The following is a 22,582-nucleotide window of genomic DNA, read 5'->3' on the forward strand; positions in this document are numbered from 1 at the left end:
TCTTGAAAATCCTGATGGTGAACCACTTATCAGAACTGAGAAGCTTACTGTTAATATACAAAATTTGATCCAATGCATCCATTTCTGCCCAAAACCCATCCTCTCCATAAGACTTAGTAAATAGCCCTAGTTAGCATGATCATAAGCTTTCTCAATGTCAAGCTTGCATAGAATACCAGGTTTTTCCTGCTTTAATCTAGAATCTACAGCTTCATTTGCTACCAAGATAGCATCCATGATTTGCCTTCCTTTGATGAAGGCCATTTGTTGTGAGTCTACCTATTTAGCCATTACCTCTTTCAACCTTTCTGTTAGCACTTTGGAAAATAACTTGTAAATGCTGCCTATCAAGCTAATAGGCACCCGAAATCCCTCGACCCTTTTTTTATACTTTTCTTTTTTGGTATAAGAGTAATAAAAGTGGCATTAAAGCTTCTTTCAAACATCTCTTGTTCATAAAAGTTAAGAAAGGCATTCATGATTTCTCTTTAACACCTCCCAACATTTGATATACAATCCATACGGTGAAACCATGCTGGACCCGGGGGCTGCTGTCGATTTGCACGCATTTTAAACACCTTAGCACTTCATTCTCCTTAAAGTTTCCTTGAAGAGACTCCTTCTCTTCCTCATTCAATAATGAACAATTAGTAAATTGACTGGCTGGTCTCCATAGTGTTGTTTCTAAGTATAAATATCGATAATACTCAACTATTTCTTCTTCAATCTTAGTCGGGTCTTGATTTAGTTCCCCCTCAACAAGTAGTTGATCAATGTTGTTATACCTTTTATGAGCATTGGCTATTTTGTGGAAGAACTTTGTGTTTCTGTCTCCCTCTTTTAGCCATAGTGATCTTGATCTTTGCCTCCATGAAATTTCTTCATTTTTAATCAGTTCTTCATATTCCATTAGCATTGATGCCTTTCTAACCGTCTCCTCTTCTATTAGAATTCTATCTTCCAGAACTGCATCCAACTCTGCCATCTTCCTTAGCAAGTTCTTCCTCTGTGAACCCATCCTTTCCATGTTCACTTTTACTCCACTCCTTAAGTTTGGTTTTTAAAGCTTTCAGCTTATAAGCCAGTATGAGATCAGGTCTTCTAGTGAAGTTAAATGTGTTCCACCACTCCTTGATTACCGTCAAAAAACCTTGATACCTAACACCAATTTTCAAATTTGAAGTAGTTCTTGTTTTTGTTCCATGAACCACCCTATAAATCAATTGGGAAATGATCTGATATCAATCTTTGAAGAGGGACTTGTTTCAAGTTGCTAAAGCTATCATCCCACTCTTCAGAAAGCAGTATCCTATCTATTCTAGAGGTTATTTCTTGATTGTCTCCTTTAAACCAAGTAGTGGCATCCTCTAGTTGAAGGTCAACTAAGTTCATGTTTTCTATGAAGTCAGAGAATTCCCTCATGCCCCTTGTTCTTCTAACACAATTTTTTTTTCTGATATGAATCTGGTTGCATTAAAGTCCATCCCCTGACTGACCTAATATCATCCTAAACTAACCTTCTTTCAATATAGTTATTAGGAGCATAAACCCCTGTAATATGACAAGAAAAATTCTGAAGTTGTGCCTCAAATTTGCAAGTCAGAGTATAAGTACCTACTTCTAGAATTTCTCCATTCCAGATTCTACTATCCCACATCATCATTATCCCTCCTCCTGTTCCACTAGCCTCCAAACAAGTACTTCTTACCCATCTTCCTCCCCAAATCTGCATCACCATCTCTATTATATCCCTTTCTAACTTGGTTTCCTGAAAACATATGATGTCTGCATACCAATCTATCACCAATCTTCTTTTGTCCCTGTCTTTCAAACCCCTTACATTCCATGACACAAGTTTAAATTGCATCAAGAAATAGATAGAGTGTTCCTCCCATTGCTCCTACTCCCACTATCTTTGAACTTAACATCAAAATTCACCAGATTTTTTAATTCATGTGCACCTTTGAATCTTGTCTTCTTGCTTATAGGTTGAGACTCCATTTGTCTAGCTTGTCTGGCACTATCAATTTGCAGCAATAATTCCAGTGCCTCTTCTTCATGACCCTAAAAATCATCCCCCAGCATTTTCCCTACTTTAATCATAACTTCTTGTACCTAGATTGAAGTCTCTTTTTTATTTTATTTTTTTATTTTTTATCCATGATAGCTTGTTGTTGAAGAATAAGAAGTGGTTCAAGCTCTTCTACCTCCCAATTCTCGATAGGGTCGATCAAGTTTTGATTTACTAATTCAATCGACCCTTCTTCCACTGCCCCCCTTTCATGAACCCTTTCCTTGACTTGAGTTTCTACCCCCACTATCTTCTTCAAACTCTCCCCCAATCACCAACTCACTAGAATTCATCACCATCTCTGCATAAGTGTTTGTTTCTTTTGTACCTCTTGAGTTTGCATATGTAGAACTCTGAACTAAAAGTTCCAAGGCTTCTATGAAACAGTGCTTATGTTGCCAAGTGGAAATAGAGAGATTTGGGCCTTGTAAGTCATTAAAAATGACTTGGCTTGCAAAATCAGGCCCCATTCTCTTTTTCGGAGAGACCCTGATATGGGCTTGTGTGTGAGGTCCAAGACTGAAAGTTCATTTAAAAATTTCATGTGCAAGTCACATAATTCCCCCTTCTTTGAGCCACCAGCTGTCAATAAAGTACAACCCATGTGCTGTCTTTCAGTAAAATCCCTAAATTTATGGGATTCTTGTACTTTACCACAGAGATTACCCCTCTTTACCTGATGGACAAAAGTATTTCCTAGATTCTCCAATGCTGCTTCTTCTCCGGCACCTCCACTGCCTTCTTCCGATGAAAGTTCAAATCTGGTTTGCTCTCCACCCAAATTGGGATATGATAGGTGATTCCATTCCTGGAAATGGACACCTCCCTTGGAAAGCATCTACCGTCGTTCGAGACAAGAATTCTATCCCATTTCATGTGATTTTTAAGTTCAATCTCCTCTTCTGTGGCCACCCAACCCCCACAATTTTCAACTATCTCTCGAAATACTTTCTGTGATTAGAGATGAAGAGGACTCCAACTGCCCTAATCCAAGTTTCCTTAACCTCGATGGAATTTAAAACACTCCATACTGTTGGACTCCACCATTCAAGATGAAGACAGATTTTCTTCCATCTTCATTGACCTTGAAAGGTCAATTCAACCATATGTCTATTCAGGAGCTAGAACAGGAACATTTCACCATACATGTCATAGATATTCACCCCGAATGCATTCTATCTCATTATATCAACAAGAGTAGGTCTTTCTTTGACATCCTCTCTAAAGCATCCAACTAAACATCTTCTCAGCAGCCCATTATCCTGTGAAACTAGTGGCTCAGCAACTATAATGTTTCCTTCCTTGCTTTTAACTTCAACCTCACGAAGTGTTCTTGATTGCCATTTACTTTCTTTAACAGCCTTTGCATATGGATAGTTGGCATTAGCAACTCTAGGGGGGACTATCAACTTTGGTTTTGTGTTGCATTTAATGAACCTCTCGATCTTAAATGCTAAGTCACACCAACCAGCATTCAAAGCTAGTTCAGGATGATAAATACTGATCTTCCACTACCATTTAATGATAAAATGCTCATATATCTCCCATGTTCATTATGTTTCCCGATACAAAAGTGTTCTGTGTCACCTTATGTGGTTTTCCATCTCCTAACCACCATCTTTTTGTCTCTTGATGCTTCTTTTAGAGTGAAACATATCCATTCCATGATCTTGCTGCTCATGGATGACCTTCTCATCATCTTCCGACTTCTTTCTACCCATTCATACCACACTATGCCTTCAAAAAACCATTTGGTAACATTAAAGGACTTGAACCCAGCATTAAAGTAGATCCTGTTCTTTCATATCCTGGTGAAGAGAGATAACCAGGCTGAAAAAGAGAAAAACAAAAGAAAACAACTATCGCAGAAGGTAATAGCTTAATAGGAAAGGAAAGAAAATGGATTTCTCTTGCAGAAAGACACCGGAAAAGTGAGTTTCCCCCTTCTAAGAAGTAGGAGAGAGAAAAGTACTGAGGAATGTGCCTGGGTAGTTTTCTTATTTTTTTATTATTCTATAAAGATTGTTAACTTTTAAATTATCAAAAAAGAAAAAAGATAACAGTTATAGGGGGTGTGATTTTACAAAGAGAGAAACTTGACTGTTATAATGAGGTATTATTATATAAGGATATTGTTATGGAGAGGAGTGATTGTATAGGCAGAGTTGTAGTCACCCATTGAGTGCTTTGATAGCAGCTATAGAGAAACAACACAACCATTAATAGACAATGTTTTGAAAATTCAAACTAATTAGTATCTCTTTCTCTTTCATTTATGTAAATATTATTATTAAATAATACTTATTACATATATCAACCCCGCAAAATTTAAATTCTTTTAAAAGGAAAAAAGGACTGACAAGTCTAAAGGAAAAAAATATGTATTATCCCTTTCTTTTATCGGTCTGGCTGGCTCATAAATATGAAGAACTTGAGATGTAACCAAAGCAACCGAATGACATTGAAGTATTAAAAAAATAAAAGAATATTAAAGAAAGCATGTCCCATGTAGCATGATAAAAATGTGGTATGGTTAAAAAACGTGGTAAGATTGTTTATATAAAAATGTTGTAACATAAATAGAATTTGAGGGAAGATTTGTTTCACAAGTTTAGCTTCGATAACATAGATCACTTTCAAAAAATATTATTTTCAAAAATTAAATCAGAAGAGAAATTGATGTTATAAAGTTAAACTAGAAAGAATATCCCTATATTTTCTTTAACACATATTTCACATATTCACTCCAAACAATTTAAAGATCCAATCTTGAACTAGTAATTAATGATTAGTATTAGCGCTACTTCTTGTTGACATTAACTAATTTTCACTCCAAGCTAATGAAAAGATCCAATCTTGAACTAGTGATTATTATGATACTGAGTTAATACAGTTACAAATTTCGTGTGAATTTTAATACTCCATTCCTCTGTTGGTTAATATAATATATATATTTTTTTAATCTACTACTCATCCTAGGACTACAATTTCATCCACATCCAAATATATATATTTATATTCACATGGCCAATTCAAATATCTTTATCTGAGATAATTGTGTTTATATATAGTTTTCATATCATATTATAACACGTAGCTTTCTTTCAGTTAATCATATTTTACACGTCTTAAGTCGTTTGGTCTTTCGTTTGTTTTTTCTACCGTCCCGGCTTCCCCTTGAAGTTTTTTCTCATCTTTACGCTTGTTCAAAGACTCGACCTTTTTCCATATTCTTCTCCTAAATAATACTTGCCTCAAAGAGTCTAAATATTGCTAGATCATTAATATTTATGATCTTGGGTGTCATCAAGATTTGTTTTTTCATGTAAATTTGTTTGTTTAGTAGCTAAATTTTGACTTTTCTTGATCTGGGTCATCTTTATTTTTCTCTATTTAATTGAGGAAGTAAAGATGAAGGAAAAAATAGGGATTTTAGTGTGTGTATGGTTTGTGTTGTTTGGTTCTTGTTTTGGTAGATTTGTGGTGGAGAAGAATAGTTTGAGAGTAACATCACCAGACTCAATTAAAGATGTGTATGAGTGTGCAATTGGGAATTTTGGGGTACCACAATATGGAGGAACAATTGGTGGTATTGTTATGTATCCAAAAGCTAATCAAAAATCATGTAAAGATTTTGCAGATTTTGATATCTCATTCAAATCTAAGCCTGGTGCTATGCCTGTCTTCCTTCTTGTTGATAGAGGAGGTAATGTTTCCAAGTATTTCTATTGCCTTTGAATTGGAGTTGCTAAATGAGATTCCTGTTAATTCAGTTAAGAATTTTGATTTGTGCTTACATAGTAGGAACATGACAGAAAGGATTCACATATGTTAGATATAATGGTCAAAAACACACCTTAACTATTACTTTTTTGGCGAGTTTCACACCCAACTATCAGTTGTTCCCTTTTCCAACTTGAACTTTTAATATCTATGTCTGAAAATACACGATAGTGATAGTTCAGGTAGGAAAAGGGAACAATTGATAGTTGGTGTGTGAAACTCGCGAAAAAGTGATAGTTTAGGTGTGTTTTTGACCATTAAGGCTATATGTTATCTAATTTTAGTTCTTTGCTACTTGATTTTATTATCAGATGTAGACCCTGTTAATGGAACATGACAAATTTCTGCTGCCTGTTTAGGGAAGAATTGCCTTTACTTTTTCTTTTTTTCTTTTCTAAGAATTCAAGAACAGGCAAGCAAACTCATAAGAGAAAAGGAGAACTTGGTGCTAGGTGTTTGCTGATATTACGATCTTTCACTCAGTGATATCTAGAATTGCAAGCTAGTGCTCAGAGAAACTTTAGTTCAGATGATTCTGATGCCTTTTGAAGCTAAATATTGTAATGCAACTGTGAGCATGGATTTATTTGGCTCTTGCACTAAATAACCGGGGAGTATTATTAATGCACATTTTCTGTATTTGGAGTGCTTTTGCTTGTTAACTTATTGTAACAGTTTCATGTTGAAACAAAGTATATAGGATTTATCGTCATGGATGATTTTAAAGCCTGTATAAACTGTGTACATCTAACTCGTGCTTTCCACGTGTTTGTTCCTGTGCTGGCAGATTGCTATTTCACACTGAAGGCTTGGAATGCTCAGAAAGTTGGAGCAGGTGCTATTCTTGTTGCTGATGACCGTGTTGAACCTTTAATTACCATGGACACCCCCGAGGAAGAGGATGCACAGGCAGATTATTTGCAAAATATAACTATTCCATCTGCTTTAATTAGCAAATCTCTTGGGGATAGCATCAAGAAGCAACTATCTAAAGGAGAAATGGTTAACATAAACCTCGATTGGAGAGAGGCTCTTCCACATCCCGACGAGCGAGTGGAGTATGAATTTTGGACCAATAGTAATGATGAGTGTGGGCCCAAGTGTGAAAGCCAGAGAGAGTTTGTCAAAAACTTCAAGGGGGCTGCCCAGATACTTGAGCAGAAGGGTTATACACAGTTTACTCCCCATTACATAACTTGGTATTGCCCGGAGGCTTTTATTTTGAGCAAGCAATGCAAGTCTCAGTGTATCAACCATGGCAGATACTGTGCTCCAGACCCTGAGCAAGACTTCAGTAAAGGTTATGATGGGAAGGATGTTGTTTTGCAAAATTTACGGCAAGCTTGTTTTTTTAAGGTTGCCAATGAAACTGGAAAACCCTGGTTGTGGTGGGATTATGTCACTGACTTCGCAATACGGTGTCCAATGAAAGAGAAGAAATACACGAAAGAATGCGCAGATCAAGTAATAAAGTCACTTGGTAGGTTGGAGTTTCTTTCCTTTCTTATTTCTGCTGCTGTTTTCACTTTATGCACATCATTGCTTCACTGTTGCACAGTACATTTGGTGGTGCTGGTCATTCGTTGCTATTGATGTATTTTTTTTTGGTGTTTCTGTCTTCTCATCCTTGTTCATGAGCTGAGAGAACTAGAAAATATCATCAACTTTTGTAATCTACCAAAAGATCATAGTTTTGTTGAACTTGGTGTAGATATTTATTGTCCTGCTTGAGCTTAAATAGATTTGTTTGGCTGCAGTCAAAATATACACAGTTGAATCTACCTTCTTTTTTTTTTTTTTTTTTTTTTGATCACCGAGAAATTCGTCTGGAGCCAACCCTTTGGGCCAACCGCAGCCCTCAAAACTCAGGGATGATCAGCCCGCCCCTCTACCCTTCTCCACTTACTACCTTCTTTCTTGCATGCTATTTTTGTTTCTGCGTTGATAGTTCAATTGACAATATTCTACAAGAATTTTCCGTATGATAATGAGAAATCCCGACAGCACATGATAGTTTTGGCTATACGCTTTTTATACTAATTCCTTTACATTAGCTGTTCAAGTATCAGAAATGGGCCACAAATGAGATCACGCTCCATGGTTTCTCTCTGGAGCTAAGGTCTATGCTGCGCATGGCTATACAAATTTTTTCCTTGCCATGTGGTTCTTGTGCTTTAATTAATTCTCCTTACTCTTTATAGGAATTTGAAATGATGTCTTGAATTTTCCTTTTTTCTTTCAATGAACTCTGTAGGCTTTGACGTCAAAAAGATCGAAAAATGTGTTGGAGATCCTGAAGCAGATACTGACAACCCTGTTCTAAAGGCTGAACAGGACACCCAGGTGTGTATCCTGTAGAAGTGATAGAACAGATCTTCTATATTGCCTCTTGAGACTTTGTTGAATTGAATTTGCACTTTTTGCATTGCTTCTTTCAGATAGGTAAGGGTGCTCGTGGGGATGTGACTATCTTGCCAACTCTTGTTATAAACAATAGACAGTACAGAGGTATACCTTGTTTAATTTTAGAGCGAGTGTGTTTGACTTAAACAGGGAAAAAAAAAAAAAATCTTATTTGGAAGTATTTGTCTTCATCTTAGGTAAGCTGGACAAGGGAGCAGTCCTCAAGGCAATTTGTTCAGGCTTTGAGGAGACAACCGAGCCTGCAATTTGTTTAACTGAAGGTCAATTTCCTTGATCTTTTCTTCAGCTTGAAGGCTTAATAATTATTTGGTTTAGCTTCTTGCTGCTTTTGTATGATGGGACAAAAGACCGTGAGACATTTCTCTTACTGGGATCTTCCTCAGTTCTTTTTTGTATCTCCAATGGTATTAAATCATTTTCTTGGTTGCAAAGCCTGGTGAAAATATAAGAAGTTCTGCTTATCTTCTCAAAAGGAAAATAAAATATAAGAAGGGAGAGCATATTACTGGTATAAATTCTTGCAAATGCTTTTGGCTGCCCGACATATTCCAACTTCTAATTTGATGAGATAAAAACTACAATTGCTACATCAAATTCGGATTATTCCATTCGAACAGGTTTTCAGGACCAGCTAGTCTGTAGTTGATGTGTTCTTTCAACAAGGTGGTATATAAAAGTTGTTTTAATACTTGCTTTGCAGATGTAGAAACAAATGAATGCTTGAAATCAAATGGTGGGTGCTGGCAGGACAAGGCTGCTAACATTACAGCGTGCCGGGTAAGTTATTTGTCAAATAGACTGCTTATTTGGCAGATCTTATTTTGCAAAGTTCCAGTTTTATTTGCTTCTAGTTCAATTTCTGATCCATGCACAAAATTGTGATGCAGGATACTTTCCGTGGTAGAGTATGTGAATGCCCAGTAGTTCAGGGAGTAAAATTTGTTGGTGATGGTTATACTCACTGTGAAGGTAAGATTTTCATCCACTAATTGTCCTCATTTGGCGTTGTTGTGATGCATCTTTTGAGATTGTGGTTTGACAGCATCTGGAGCATTGCGATGTGAAATAAACAATGGAGGCTGTTGGAAGGGAACCCAAAAAGGCAGGGCATATTCTGCTTGCATTGTAAGACGCTTTATTCAAGCATGCTTAGAAATTGCCTTTTGAACTGTCCTCCTTAGCAATTCTCATTCTTTGTTGGGAGGCCCTAAGCGCCTTCCTTTCATTAGGCATTTATCTCAAATGACTTTCTGTAGACAGAGGCATTACATGTCATATCCGTGTCTTGTCAGGATGATCACACAAAGGGTTGCAAATGTCCACCAGGATTCAGAGGGGATGGAGTTAACAATTGTGAGGGTATGTAGAATTTGTTCATTATGTATCAGTCCGTCGACATATATTGTTCTCGCAGAGCATTTCAGCATTTAATTCTTTATTATTTCTTGAGATTTGGATTCTGTCTCTGTTTAATTGCCCCGAAAATATTTGCACCTTATTCTTTCTAAGAGACCAAATCTTTTAACTTCCTGTCATAGGAACACATTAATGTGTATATGCCATCGAGGTTGGAGTCAGAGTAGTGTAGCGATTCTGTTAAACAATAATCTTGGGACTCTAAAAGTTTGTCGTCAATTTTGGCCCTTCTTCAGACATTGATGAATGCAAGGAGAAGCTGGCTTGCCAGTGTGCTGAGTGCAAATGCAAGAACACTTGGGGTAGTTATGATTGCAGTTGCAGCGGCAATTTGTTGTACATGCATGAACATGACACGTGTATAAGTAAGTTGAGAAGCTCTCAATTTGATGAAAATATACTTGTAATGGTAGACATAGGGTTTCTTATATACTTGGCTTTGGTGAAGGTAGTTAAGTTTTCATAACATGATGTTTCTTTATAACAGGTAAGTTTCTATATATGATGGTTGTGATATTAGCATGATTTAGCTTATTTTAAACGTAATAGAATTTTGCCAACTGCATACTAGAGACTTTGATCTACTTTTATTCAAAGTTACATGTCTGTCAATGATCTCTTCTGGGACTAAGTTTTGTTGGGACAATTGCAGGCAAAGATGCCAAATCGGAGTTCAGCTGGGGCCTTGTTTGGACTATCATATTGGGTTTGGCTTTTGCAGGGGTCGCAGGATATGCTGTGTACAAGTACAGAATCCGGGTATGTCATTGTACAGTGCTCTTAATTTTATCAAAGACAGACAACTGTCTCCTGGTGAAAACACAAAAAACAAAAAGCATTTGAAATGTTATGCTGGTGCTAATTAACCAGTTTTTCCACAGTAATTAACAAGTGATCTTCAGAACTAATGCTGTTAGAAAAAGTGGTTTGGGAGTATGAAAATACTTAGGCAAGCCAAATCTTCTTGGATGCTTTTCCTTTTGGATTTTGCGTTTGAGTTACCTGTTGAAGTTGTTTGATCCTTAAATATACATGGTTGATGGGAAGGCCAGCAAGTTCCTTTTGCTTTACCAGAAAGTTCCAGTTATAAACTTTCACCCGAGTCTTGTGTGAAAAAATTCTCCAAAATGAGATGTTCCCCCAAATCTCACCATATTAATAAAAGCAAGAAAGTTAAGAACTTTTAGAGTAAATATCAAGTTTTTGGAGGGGATATCTTTCTTTGATTTTCACCAAGAGAGGTTTTCAAAGGTTTCTTTACCGTGTAGTAACTCTCTCCGATCACCATCTTGGGGACAGATTCGTCTTTTCTTTTCAAGCGGTTTTTGCTTTTCTTGGAATTAGCATTAGATCCATTGGCATGTATACATGGCTCCCAGATTCGATGCAGTTTTTTTAATCTGTTTTCTTGTTCAATGCCGCTTTCACCTTTTCATTAAATCCTGGATCCCCTTGTATGTGCAGAGATACATGGACTCAGAGATTCGCGCCATCATGGCACAATATATGCCTTTGGATCAAGGAGAGGGGGCTAATCATGTTTCCCACGGGAACGTCTAATTATAGATCATTGCTGAAGAATGATGGTGGCATCAGCTTAAGTTCTTTGTGCTTATGCTATTCCTCTAGAACCCTCGTTTAGATAAACAAGTTAGATCTTATTTATGTACATGTATGTCCTAACTATGCACATAAACCCAATAATAGGAATATTTTCCTTGAATTGGATTTGCGCGATGTTTCACTCTTGGAAATAAGGAAATGCGCAGTATCAGTTTGTATTCCACTTGAGAAAGCATTTTGCATTGCACAATAAATATATGTATGAAGGGGTCCTGATTATGCCATCTCTTCCTGTTTTGGGTTGAGGCATAATTAGTTGGTTGATATCTCCTTCCCTCTTGTAAACGGTCATTTATTATTATCCAACAGCAGATATGTATAAGTAGAATGTACCAATTGTCAGTTATGGCCACTGCCACAATGTTCTCAATTGGCGGCGAAGATTTGATGGGCGATTTACAAGAATGGCCTTGGAAGTTAAGTGCTCTTGAACTTTTGACACCGTTTATTCCATGGTAAGGCTTTAAGGTTAACAAGTTTTGACTTTGAACCTTGAAGCTTTGTTCATGGGCAAGTGAGATTAAAACTTAAAAGTTTAAGACCATTCATTATTAGGTTTAATTTCTTGAGATTTTTATTGGTCATTGTTACTCTCTCTGGTTCAAAAGGAGTGTTCACTTAACTATTCACTCTTTAAGAAAGTATTAACTCCTAGGCAAAAATAGATAATTTGATTAAACTATTTCTAATTAAATAGGTATTAAGATTTGTTCACTTAATATTTAATAAGGGCAAACTTGAAAAAATAAGATGAATTCTTTCTTAATCTAGTAAATGAACATTCTTTTTGAACAAAAAAATAAAGGCTATGTTGACACTCTTTTGAACTGGAGGGAGTATTGTTCAAAACTTTTTCGGCATTCAGGGCAGAATCAAAATATAACCAATTACGAGATGATAGTTCAAGCGTGATTTAGTTATCTTACAGGTTCTATTTTGACTTACAGAGTCCTTTCGATTAATTTTTGAGTAGGAAACAATAGCAGGCATATGTTAAAATACGTCATAACTTCTATCACAAATTCACAATGTCTAGTATAAGTAACAGGCCAATTGATAAATAGTTATACGTAGGACAAACTTCATAATTTTAACCGCCAAAGATTTATGAGAAAGGAAATTGCAAAAGTTGTGCCTGCTCATACAAGGTCATACTGAATAAAATTTGATTCCGGCTTTATCGAGCAGTTAAAAAAAATATGATTCTAGTAGCATCGTGATAACGAAGCATTGCATTATTCAATTGCCTAATGTGATTTTGCGCGAACACTAAGAAAATTCCAGTTGAAGCTTACAAAACCAGTTTGAAATTTGAACACTTGTTTCCTTGCAATGACAACTAATGCAGAAACGCCATTAAGAGCAAGAAGATACATTGCCATAATACGTCAACCAACGCCCTGAAAGAACCAATCACTCAGCATAGAAATATCTTCCTGAAGTATAACCTAATAGTCGTCTTAAGATGTTCAAGGAATTGCTCATTTCTAGCCTGCAAGATCTGAACTCACTACTATTTAGTACGGGGAAATAATGCACAAACACTCTAGTTGCAATATTTAGAGACTCGTTAACTTAGGCAAACGGAAAATCATATCCTTGTCCAGCAGATCACCCAATTTGCATGAGCAGATTTATTTATTTCAGGACTAGTTGGGTCCTTCAGCGAGTTCAGAGCAAGATGAGCACAAAGAAGCTCATACATTGGACAAATTATCTACCAGATTGTGATTGATTTGAACTTGAATTACCCGCAACTCCTATAGCATGTCTTTCTTGCCTGGACCGTTCAAGAAGCAGGAATAAAAAATTAGAGAAAGAGCAAAACCCGACATGAACTTTTCTGGAATTCTAGATAGGGCAGCTGAAGTGACCTATAAAAGCATTCAATAGGACTCCAAGAAGATAAATCCAGAGAAACTTTCTTTTTGATAATTTACTACAGAAAACATGCTTGTATACATAAAATCTTGATGTACATGTACATTAACATTACCCTGAATTAGCTTAGTTATCTGTCTGTGCTGTCGAGTTTGAACCCTTCGTCTGCTCACCATCCCTTAAGATTCTATAAGCATAGAATGCTGCCACCCCTCCACTACACACAGCAAAAAGCCAATTAACAACACTAAGTCAGCACCTGAGATGCAACAATCTACAATGCCAGGGCACATAACACATTCTTTCAAAAAATTCATGTAGCTACATCACTTTCTCATGGGGGGGATACAATAACAAGTGCACCTTAATCTCAAGCTAGAAGCATATGTATGAACATATATTAAGAGAAAGCTCAAGGAAGAAAGCAAAAATTAGACCAGGAAGACGGAGAGCGACAGCGGAACAGAAGTTTTTTTCCATTAAGATGAAAATCAAGTTTTTCACATTCAACAAGGGAAAATCATTGTGAAAAATAATGCTACCTTTGTCCCAATTTATGTGATGCACTTTCCTTTTTAGTCTATCCTAAAAAGAATGATACCGTTCTATATTTAGGAAGAATTTAACATTAAACTTTTCATTATACCCTTAATGAGATGATTTATAACCAAACAAAAAATATCTATGGCTTATCTTAGAGCACAAGCTCCAATTTATGTGATGAACTTTCCTTTTAAGTCTATCCCAAAAAGAATGATACTGTTCTATATTTAGAAAGAATTTAAATTTAAACTTTTCATTTTACCCTTAATGAGATAATTTATAACCAATCAAATATCTATGGCTTGTCTTAGAGCACAAGCTTCAAAAGTCTTTTGTTTGTTCTTAAACTCCGTGCCCAGTTGAAGTGCATTACATAAATTGGGATAGAAGAAGTGATAAATAACATTTCATAAACAACATGAGAGCAAAAATTTCTCGAGGGACTTGATGAACTCTGCGTCATGACCCTTGGTCGACGAACTCTGGTGCACTTGTTTATCATGCTCTAAGTAAACATGTTCATCCTACCATCAGCAGCAAGTATAGAATCTCCCACCAGCCTTTTTAAATGAGATAACTGCATCTAGAGCTAGCTTGCATCATGACCCTTGGTCGACGGATTACATCAAGTGGGTTGCTCTAACCCCTCCCCCTCCCCCCCCCCTTTTCTTTCCCCATCCCCTCTGTCAAATCCTTCTCTTCCTTCTATTTGAACAAGATAGAAAGAATATTTTGAGGAGGACAATGAGCAAAACTAAACCAGCAAAATAACAAATAAGAGTGCAGCATTAAAAAAAGGTATGCAGGGGCTAGAAATATGGAAACCTGATGATGGCTGTAATAAAATTGAAAATAAACGGTCTCTGCAAGGCAAGAGAAAATAAGTTGTCAGAAATCATAGCTTAAACATTATTGACCGAGAACAACTGGATAAGGACTATACACAGAGGGAGGAGGAAGAAAAGGAAGTCATGCCTCCAACAGCATGCCAAATTCTCTGACAAATAAGATGGTAGCAATGGCTGCAAAAAGAGAAAGCATGTAACAGGTAAAGCAATGGCTGAAAAATGAGAACGCGTATAACAGGTAAAGCAATGCTGCACTGATTAATACAGAATTTGACATATGAGAAACAAATTCCAGCATTACAATCACAAATAAAAGGGTTGTTTTTATCAAAATTGTAAAATTATCTGAAAGTCAATTTTCCCAACCAGGGCTGAAAAAATGGAAGATTTTGAAGTGGATAAAGTTATGAAATCCCTGAACTAACCTACACTAGCCAGTGCGTACCCTTAAATATTGCAAGCATGCTGGAAGCAGCGGAGTAAGGTACAGCTCACAACCACAATGGGAGAAAAAGATACTTGGAAAGGCTCGTTGATATAAAAAGAAATAGTTCTGTTTTTATTTTTTTGGGCTCGTAACTTGGAAAATTGGTGAAATTGTCACAGATGATCCCCCTAAATTCTTTAAATTCTGTTTCCACAACTTAATCTAAAGTTAATAAACAAAAAAACCAAACAATAAAAAATCCAGATTCCGTATATGTTATCTAGAATAATAAATATGAAAGTATTTCCACATCAATATTAGCCAATTAAAGCTCAACCCAAATTAGTTCGGATTGGCTATATGAATACCCTATACCAGTTCAGACCCATTTCGTCCAAACAGACACTAAAACTAAGGGCTAATTTGCATATTATTACAACAGCAGCTATGACTCAATTCTGAACTAGTTGGGATCAACTATATGAATCCTTAATATATATTCCACTCAATTTGAAATTGATTCATCCCAATACTCGATCATTTGTATTTTAAGACAAATTAGGGATCTCTAACACTAGAGATACCAAATTCACAAGCAATTCATGACACCCTTTGCTGAAATTGGTAATAGCAAACTAATACATAGAAGATGCACCAAATAAACCAGAATCTTCTTGTGAGAGTTGCATATAGGTGTTAGTAAAAATACATGCGGAGTGCGGAGTAAATGAGGATAGATAGTCTCCCAAATGCTAACCTGCCTGTCCCTTTAAAGATAGGGAAGTTGACTCTCCACTTTTCCATGATCTTAAACTTGAGATGCTCAAGGCCAAAAGAGTACTACCAAGTATAACACCAAATCTAAGGGCAGCAATGCTTCCACTTAGCATGAAGTACAAAAAGCCACCAGCAGAAAGAAGAGTTCCTGCAGAGCATGACCAAGGCAATGAAAAAGCTATAGGTTTCAAGGCATTGCATGCTTCATTCCAGAGAACTTTAAACTAATAGTAATTCAAAGAAAATCATAAAACAACTTATAAAAACAAAACTTCAAAACTGCACATCGAACAGTCCCTTACTACTACATTTGGAAACATCAGCTCTACATACCATAAGGTATTCCCACATAAAAGTCTCGCACTTTCGACACGTCATTCAATTCATCTGCAGAGGAAGCAAATGTTTCAACAATATCTTTCACTGGTTCAGGGGAGTTCTCAGCAGCATTGGTTAAATATTCTTTACTATCCTCACTAATTTCCTTTGCAATAGTAGTCAAATCTTCTCTTGCTTTGTCCGCTTGAATTTTTAATTTCTCAGAAGTGTCTTTCAAAATGATCATAGCTTTATCGGAATACACCTCATATGCTTCTTGTGACACAGCCTGCACCTTCATTGCTTGTTCTTTGAAGGAAGCTAGGGTCTGTTTCCAGGCTTCTTCTGACGCCTCAGTCTCCCTCTTAAGATCATTATTGTCCTTCTCTGATTCAACATCTGAAGGCTTCTGAAAATATGAAAACTTTTGACTCATAAAATTGAAAGAACTATGCCTAACATGATAAAGATCAATATGGATCGACAAATAAATGTTATACAGAGCGATTAACATACTACTCCCTCCACCCCAATAAAATCGTCCTAATTTGACTTGCTTGAGTTTAAGAGTAAAATATTTGAATCAATTATCATATTGAGTTTGCTTGGAAGTTTCTAAAATAATAGCTTGAGATGTAAAGAAAGTGGAAGAGTTATACAAATACACGCCACATCAAGTTTGATATAAACATGAGCAGTTTATCCTACTACAAGTCTACACTTGTTGGAGAGGAATATTTTCCATTTAAGCAAAGCAGTCAATGTTCTTTTGGGTGGACCAGAAAGGAGAGGTCAACTTAATAGAATGGGGAGATTAGATACTCCATTCCTTTAATAATGGAGTATTCAGCATCACATCAACCAAACTTCTAGTATCTTATAGTGTGCTGCTCTTAAGTTGTGTTTTTATTAAAAAGAAAAGTATGTAAACAAGTTTATATGGAAAGGTAAATTGTTACTTACAAGTTATGGGCATACTAGGAGAGATATGATTAGGAACGAAGTTATACGGGCCAAGGTGGGAGTGGCCTCCGTTGAGGAAAAAATGAGGGAAGCGACGCTGAGATGGTTCGGGCATGTGAAGAGGAGGTGTGAGGATGCGCCAGTAAGGAGGTGTGAGAGGTTGACTATCGTAGGAGAGGTAGAGGTAGGCCGAGGAAGAACTAGGGGAGGTGATTAGACAGGATATGGCACATCTTCAGCTTACTGAGAACATGACCCTAGATAGGAAGGTGTGGAGGTCGAGGATTAAAGTAGAAGGGTAGTAGGTAGCCGAGTGGTGTCGCACTTTAGGTGGGAGAGGTAGGGGCTAGCCTCCTCTCCACGTACCCTTGTTAGTAGTATTATTTAGTAATCTTGTAGTTTTCTATTCTTCGATGTGTATTACTATCTTTTGCGCATTTGCTTTGTATCTCATTACTTTGTATTTGCGTCGATTTCCTTTTTTTTCTTTTGAGCTAACGGTCCGCGTACACTCTACCCTCCCCAGACCCCACCTGTGGGATTACACTGGTTATGTTGTTGTTAAGTTCACAGTGTGTATACCAAGAAAGTTAGGCTTGAGACTCCTTCCTATTCAGCATTCTTGTTATGGCATATAGAGCTCTGCTCAATTCTTTCAAATGAAATCACCTAAAACTATTGAAATTCTGAAAAACAGTTTTTTGATAATAGAGCTGCTACTTTTGACTTTAAAACAAAAGGGGGGCGCAGCCCGGTGCACTAGGCTCCCGCTATGTGTCTTTGCCGGACCACAAGATAGATGTCTATTGTTCGCAAACTTACCCTGCATTTCTGCAAGAGGTTGTTTCCAAATAAAGCTTCTACTTTTGACTGCAATACAAAAATCAAATAATTCCAGAAACTCCTCATTTAACTAACTAAACGAGCTATTGAAACATACTAAATGAATGAACAAATTAAAATCTACTCCCTCCGTCTCAATTTTAAGTGTCTTAAGTTTCCTTTTTGGTCTGACCCCCTATATTTAGTAAGTTGATAATTCAAGCATGCTTACCTGACAAGTTTAAAACCACAAGATATAAAAGATAATTTAGTACACTACACGCGTCTTTAATTTAGGGCCACAAGATTCAAAAGTCTCTTTTTATTACTTAAACTTCATGCCGGGTGAAAGTAAGTCAGTTAAATTGGGAGGGAGGGAGTAATAAATGAAAGAAGAAAGTAGCAAGTTTATCACTCACGGATTCCTCATGTGAAGCTGCGAAGGGGAGAATCGATCTACGCCGAGCCAACGGAACCGAGCCGAAGCAAAGTCGGGACCGAGAAACTGGTAAAGTAGTAGTTCCCTTGAGTGTAAACCCTAGAGATGTAGGACTATAACACAGCGCCACCATTGAAGAAGAAGAAGAAGCTTGCTGCTTTAAGAGAAGAGATGGGCTAGGGTTAGGGTTTGAGATGATAGCAACATTCATTTCTTCCAATGTTGCTTTTTGCAGGAGTAGGTAAGCTGAGATGGCTTTACTTTTGTCCAAAATAGCACCCCAGTTTTCAATTTCATATCATAGAGGTGTTGCGACACGTAATACACCCACATGACCCTACTGCATCTTCTAACCTCGTAAAGCTCCGGGTTATTCTTGCTTCGAAATTGAGTATAGTATCAACACCCAATTGCACAAATACGCGTCAAATAACCATTTGTCCTTTACAAAAGGTCTTTTTGCTTGAGAAAAGGACATAAATGGTAAGTAGGTTCAAAATAGTCCATTAACTGTACACTTAACAGTTTTGGCCCTTTAAGTTTGTTACAAATTAATAAAAATGATCTCTTAACTACGAGAGTTGGTTAAAAATAGTCCCTTAAGTATGCACTTAACACTTTTGTTCCTTTAAGTTTGTCAAAAGTTAACACTTTTAGTCTCCGATAAAATATTCATCGAACTCTGTTTGTTAGATTTGACGAGAACTATAAAAAAAAAACATAATAATTAGCGAGAACTCACATTTAGAGGTACACATTACTAAAAAAAAAAACCAAATACCTCGGAAAAAAATCAACGGACGTTAGTCCGTTATACGAAAAAATCAACAGAACTGATAGTGCCAGAAAATAATGTCTCGTGTCACACCCCGACCTTATTAGGGTGTGATGGGCACCCGACCCCGCATTTGGAGCCGAGCGAACCCGCTATCTCTTATTACATACCTAATCTCTTTAGATTCTTAAATCAATTGAAGGTAAAATACATAGTAAAATTTTCAAAAATCCTTTGTCGTTTCCAATTAAACACAATCTGCAAACATAAGGGCTCTGTAACATAATGTATAATAAAAACACATCGGCTAGTAGAACCATTTTCAAGACTGACACACTATACCCACGACTGCGTCCGCAAAGCCTCTAACTCGAACATGACATCATAGCATAGGACTCTTGACCGTGAACTCCAGCAAATGGAGATGCCAACTCCGCCGGAACATCTTCTATAATGGCTTCTCGATCAAATACGGGTGTACCACGCGGCATGAAACGCGACCCCACGAAGAAGAGGGTCGGTACGAGCATTGTCCGAGTATGTAAGGCATGAATAGTAACATAATAGGAGATATAGCTATGAGTAGCAACATAGTAAAAAAGTATAAGAGTCATCATATCTTTGTAAAAGTAGTCCGTACATCGAGTGCTCTTGAAGGCGGAGTCATGCGTCATTCTTCGTTACTCTTATATGCATCCATATCATCGTCCGAATCACATAACATCATTAGCCCGCATCCGGGCCTCCCGCGTCCGGGTAATCCATCTCGCAGGGCGCCACTGGTGGGGATCGTGCCCGGCCAAATAGGCCGTGTAAATCATATGCCGCCCACTACGCTTACCGTAGTGGTGGTCGGATGTCCGCCCTCTAGGCCGCAATGTAGTCATGTGCCGCCCACTACGCTCACCGTAGTGGTGGTCATGCCCCGCCCTCCCGCCGGTGTAACCTCCATCATATAGCATGCATTGGAGCCCAATCAAAAGCTATAACTTTATCGGAGTGACGTAAGGTCGGAAACCTCCGATTACATTATGGAATAGTCATCATGACTTTGTCTCACCTTGAAGGGACTATTAATATAAGGCGAGACTATCAATGGAGAGTAACATCGTGAGGAAACATAAAACAGGATCATAAGACATCGTTCGTATGATTGGAATCTTTAAATTAATCATTATCCATAGATAGGGTGAAGACATCAAGAAATAGTTTAACATTTTCATATTGTCATATTCATGGTAGAAACATATCCTCGACATAGTCATCATAGACATTTACTCATGTTCGACATCGTCGTTGTCATTATAAAGTCATATTCGTCGTTTTAGTCATAAAACTTTCAAAAATCATAAAACTTGATTTTTGGAGAAAAATGAATATTTTGGAAAACATTTGTAAACTTTTTAAGAAGGGAATCATGTTTTAAAACCATTACTTCTAGCTTTTGAATATGAAATCGTTATGGAAACGTTTAACACATCTTACATATGAATCATGCCAAAGAAAGAGAAGGGACGAGCCTTAACATACCTGCGCCGCGCCTTACTAGCTACGCTTATCCGTCCAAACTCGTTGCCGCTAGTCTACATTCAAGACGATTGACACAATCATTAGATTCATTACCGCGTACTTGTCTTAGCCTTTCAAATACATTTACTTATGGTCTCGGAATTTCAAAGGAAGATCTCCTATAAATATACCATCCCCGAGAGTCTATCTCACCAATTTTTAATCAACAACAATCCGGAATTCAACCCGGCCAAACTATCAACAATACCAACAAGTATTCTAGCAACACTTCAATAACCAATTCAATCCAACTCAATTTAATTCAATTCAATTCACATAATCTTTCAAAGAACTCAATCAACCTACTACTTTATCCGAAACCTTCAACTTCAACAACAACCATGTATTTCATAATCATTCGTATGCATTAACTTCGACAACAACCTTCATTACACGTTACATGATCCATATCGACAACAACTAGAATGTCAAATTACATCAATTTACACTAACTTACCAAAACATCTATTTCAACCATAATCACTCCTTACACATTTTCATGCATTTACATCCATCTCTCGTACACTACAATAACGACATAAGACTAAGTAAAACTTATTCATTCAATCTTTCCTCACACAATGCCACACACACACACACGGCCAATTATGCACACACGGCCACAACAACATCATACGAAATTTTCAAGAACTCTTTATCCGTTTCTTTATATTACAACAACAACCAACATGCTACATACACTAAATCCATCCTTTCTATACAATACATTACATGTATAATCAAACACCACATACACACACACTACAACTCACGGCCACACCCCTACCTCCATATTCTTCATGAGTTTCACTCATTTTTATATACTACAACATGCACAAACATTCATAACATATAAAAGAAAATGGATTCTTACCTCCTTCCTTGATCCTTCACTTGGCAAGAATTTCTAACTTGCACAACCAATACTTTTCTTACTCCAACAACCCCTCCATGTTGTAGAGGTCCTTCCTTTTAGTAGATAGGCTAGAAGAAATAAATTTTTCTTGGACAATTTCTTGCTTCCAAATTTTGGCCACCATGGCCGAATGCTTTTTTTTTTTCTCTCTTTCTTTCTTTCTTTCTTTCTTTCTCTCCACTCTATCAAATTAAAATATGAACACACATATATATATATATATAGCCCCCATGAGCATGTGAGGGGCACATGCCCACTCCTCCACTTTTCTTTTCTAGATTTTTCTTTCTTTTTCTTGAATCTTTTCTAAAATAAAAGATGACTCATTTTGGTCATCATTTTTCATTCTTTTGTCTTCACATGGCCAATATGGCCCTTTTTGGAACTTTCTTGAATTCTTATGAAATGACCATTTTACCCCTAGCCTTTTTAAACATTTCCATGAACTATTTTGCGAATTTTCCTTTTTCGCCCTCAACCTTTCTCAGTATTCCATATCAACAATATTCCTAAATAATATTAATAACCCACTTGCGCATTAAAATAGTTTTGAAAAACGATCTTACCTTCCACATTCCACGACTTCTTCGAAATGTCCGAGCGCACGAAATACGGGCTATAACATCCTCCCCCCCTTTAGAACATTCGTCCTCGAATGTTCAACTGACCTTATGGCGTCATAATACTACGGGAGGGTTCCGTTTATAGCTGTTCCTTCTTTTATGCCCGTTTCTTATCCTTTACCTCGTTTTTCTTATAATCGAACCCCTTGACCTTTTCATGAGTCCTTGTTCGATATCATGGGTTTTCTAATTTTCTGAACCAACACATTACCCTTGTCTTTCTCAAACCATCTCTTTTCTGTTACTGTTCATCACTACGGAAACCATGTCGGGGTACGCAATCTTACTTAACGATCCAATGCGGCTGTAGGCTATTCCTTTATCCTCAAGTCTATCTCTTAGTATACTCGTTGTTATTTCGCTT

The 22,582-nt window shown here is 37.0% G+C and overlaps 2 protein-coding genes across 2 annotated transcripts; one reads left to right on the top strand and one right to left on the bottom strand.

Annotated features, from left to right (window-relative positions):
• The first annotated feature begins 5,177 nt into the window (after window positions 1-5,177).
• On the top strand, window positions 5,178-11,480 carry LOC132056854 (vacuolar-sorting receptor 1-like). The gene is made up of 12 exons (XM_059449241.1): window positions 5,178-5,777; window positions 6,642-7,334; window positions 8,109-8,197; window positions 8,293-8,362; window positions 8,455-8,538; window positions 8,979-9,055; window positions 9,166-9,247; window positions 9,321-9,403; window positions 9,571-9,637; window positions 9,931-10,059; window positions 10,347-10,453; window positions 11,159-11,480. The coding sequence occupies exons 1-12, from the start codon at window positions 5,483-5,485 to the stop codon at window positions 11,252-11,254; spliced, it is 1,872 nt and encodes a 623-aa protein (XP_059305224.1). The 5' UTR covers window positions 5,178-5,482; the 3' UTR covers window positions 11,255-11,480.
• Window positions 11,481-12,673: 1,193 nt separating this feature from the next.
• Window positions 12,674-18,716, bottom strand: LOC132056855 (protein FATTY ACID EXPORT 3, chloroplastic). Its single transcript, XM_059449242.1, has 7 exons — window positions 18,316-18,716; window positions 16,127-16,520; window positions 15,774-15,941; window positions 14,717-14,763; window positions 14,567-14,604; window positions 13,314-13,415; window positions 12,674-13,097 (listed from the first exon to the last, which is right to left on the bottom strand). The coding sequence occupies exons 1-6, from the start codon at window positions 18,544-18,546 to the stop codon at window positions 13,325-13,327; spliced, it is 969 nt and encodes a 322-aa protein (XP_059305225.1). The 5' UTR covers window positions 18,547-18,716; the 3' UTR covers window positions 12,674-13,097; window positions 13,314-13,324.
• Between the last annotated feature and the right edge of the window lie 3,866 nt (window positions 18,717-22,582).

This window comes from Lycium ferocissimum, chromosome 5 (assembly GCF_029784015.1).
Source record: "Lycium ferocissimum isolate CSIRO_LF1 chromosome 5, AGI_CSIRO_Lferr_CH_V1, whole genome shotgun sequence".
Classification (NCBI taxonomy): domain Eukaryota; kingdom Viridiplantae; phylum Streptophyta; class Magnoliopsida; order Solanales; family Solanaceae; genus Lycium; species Lycium ferocissimum.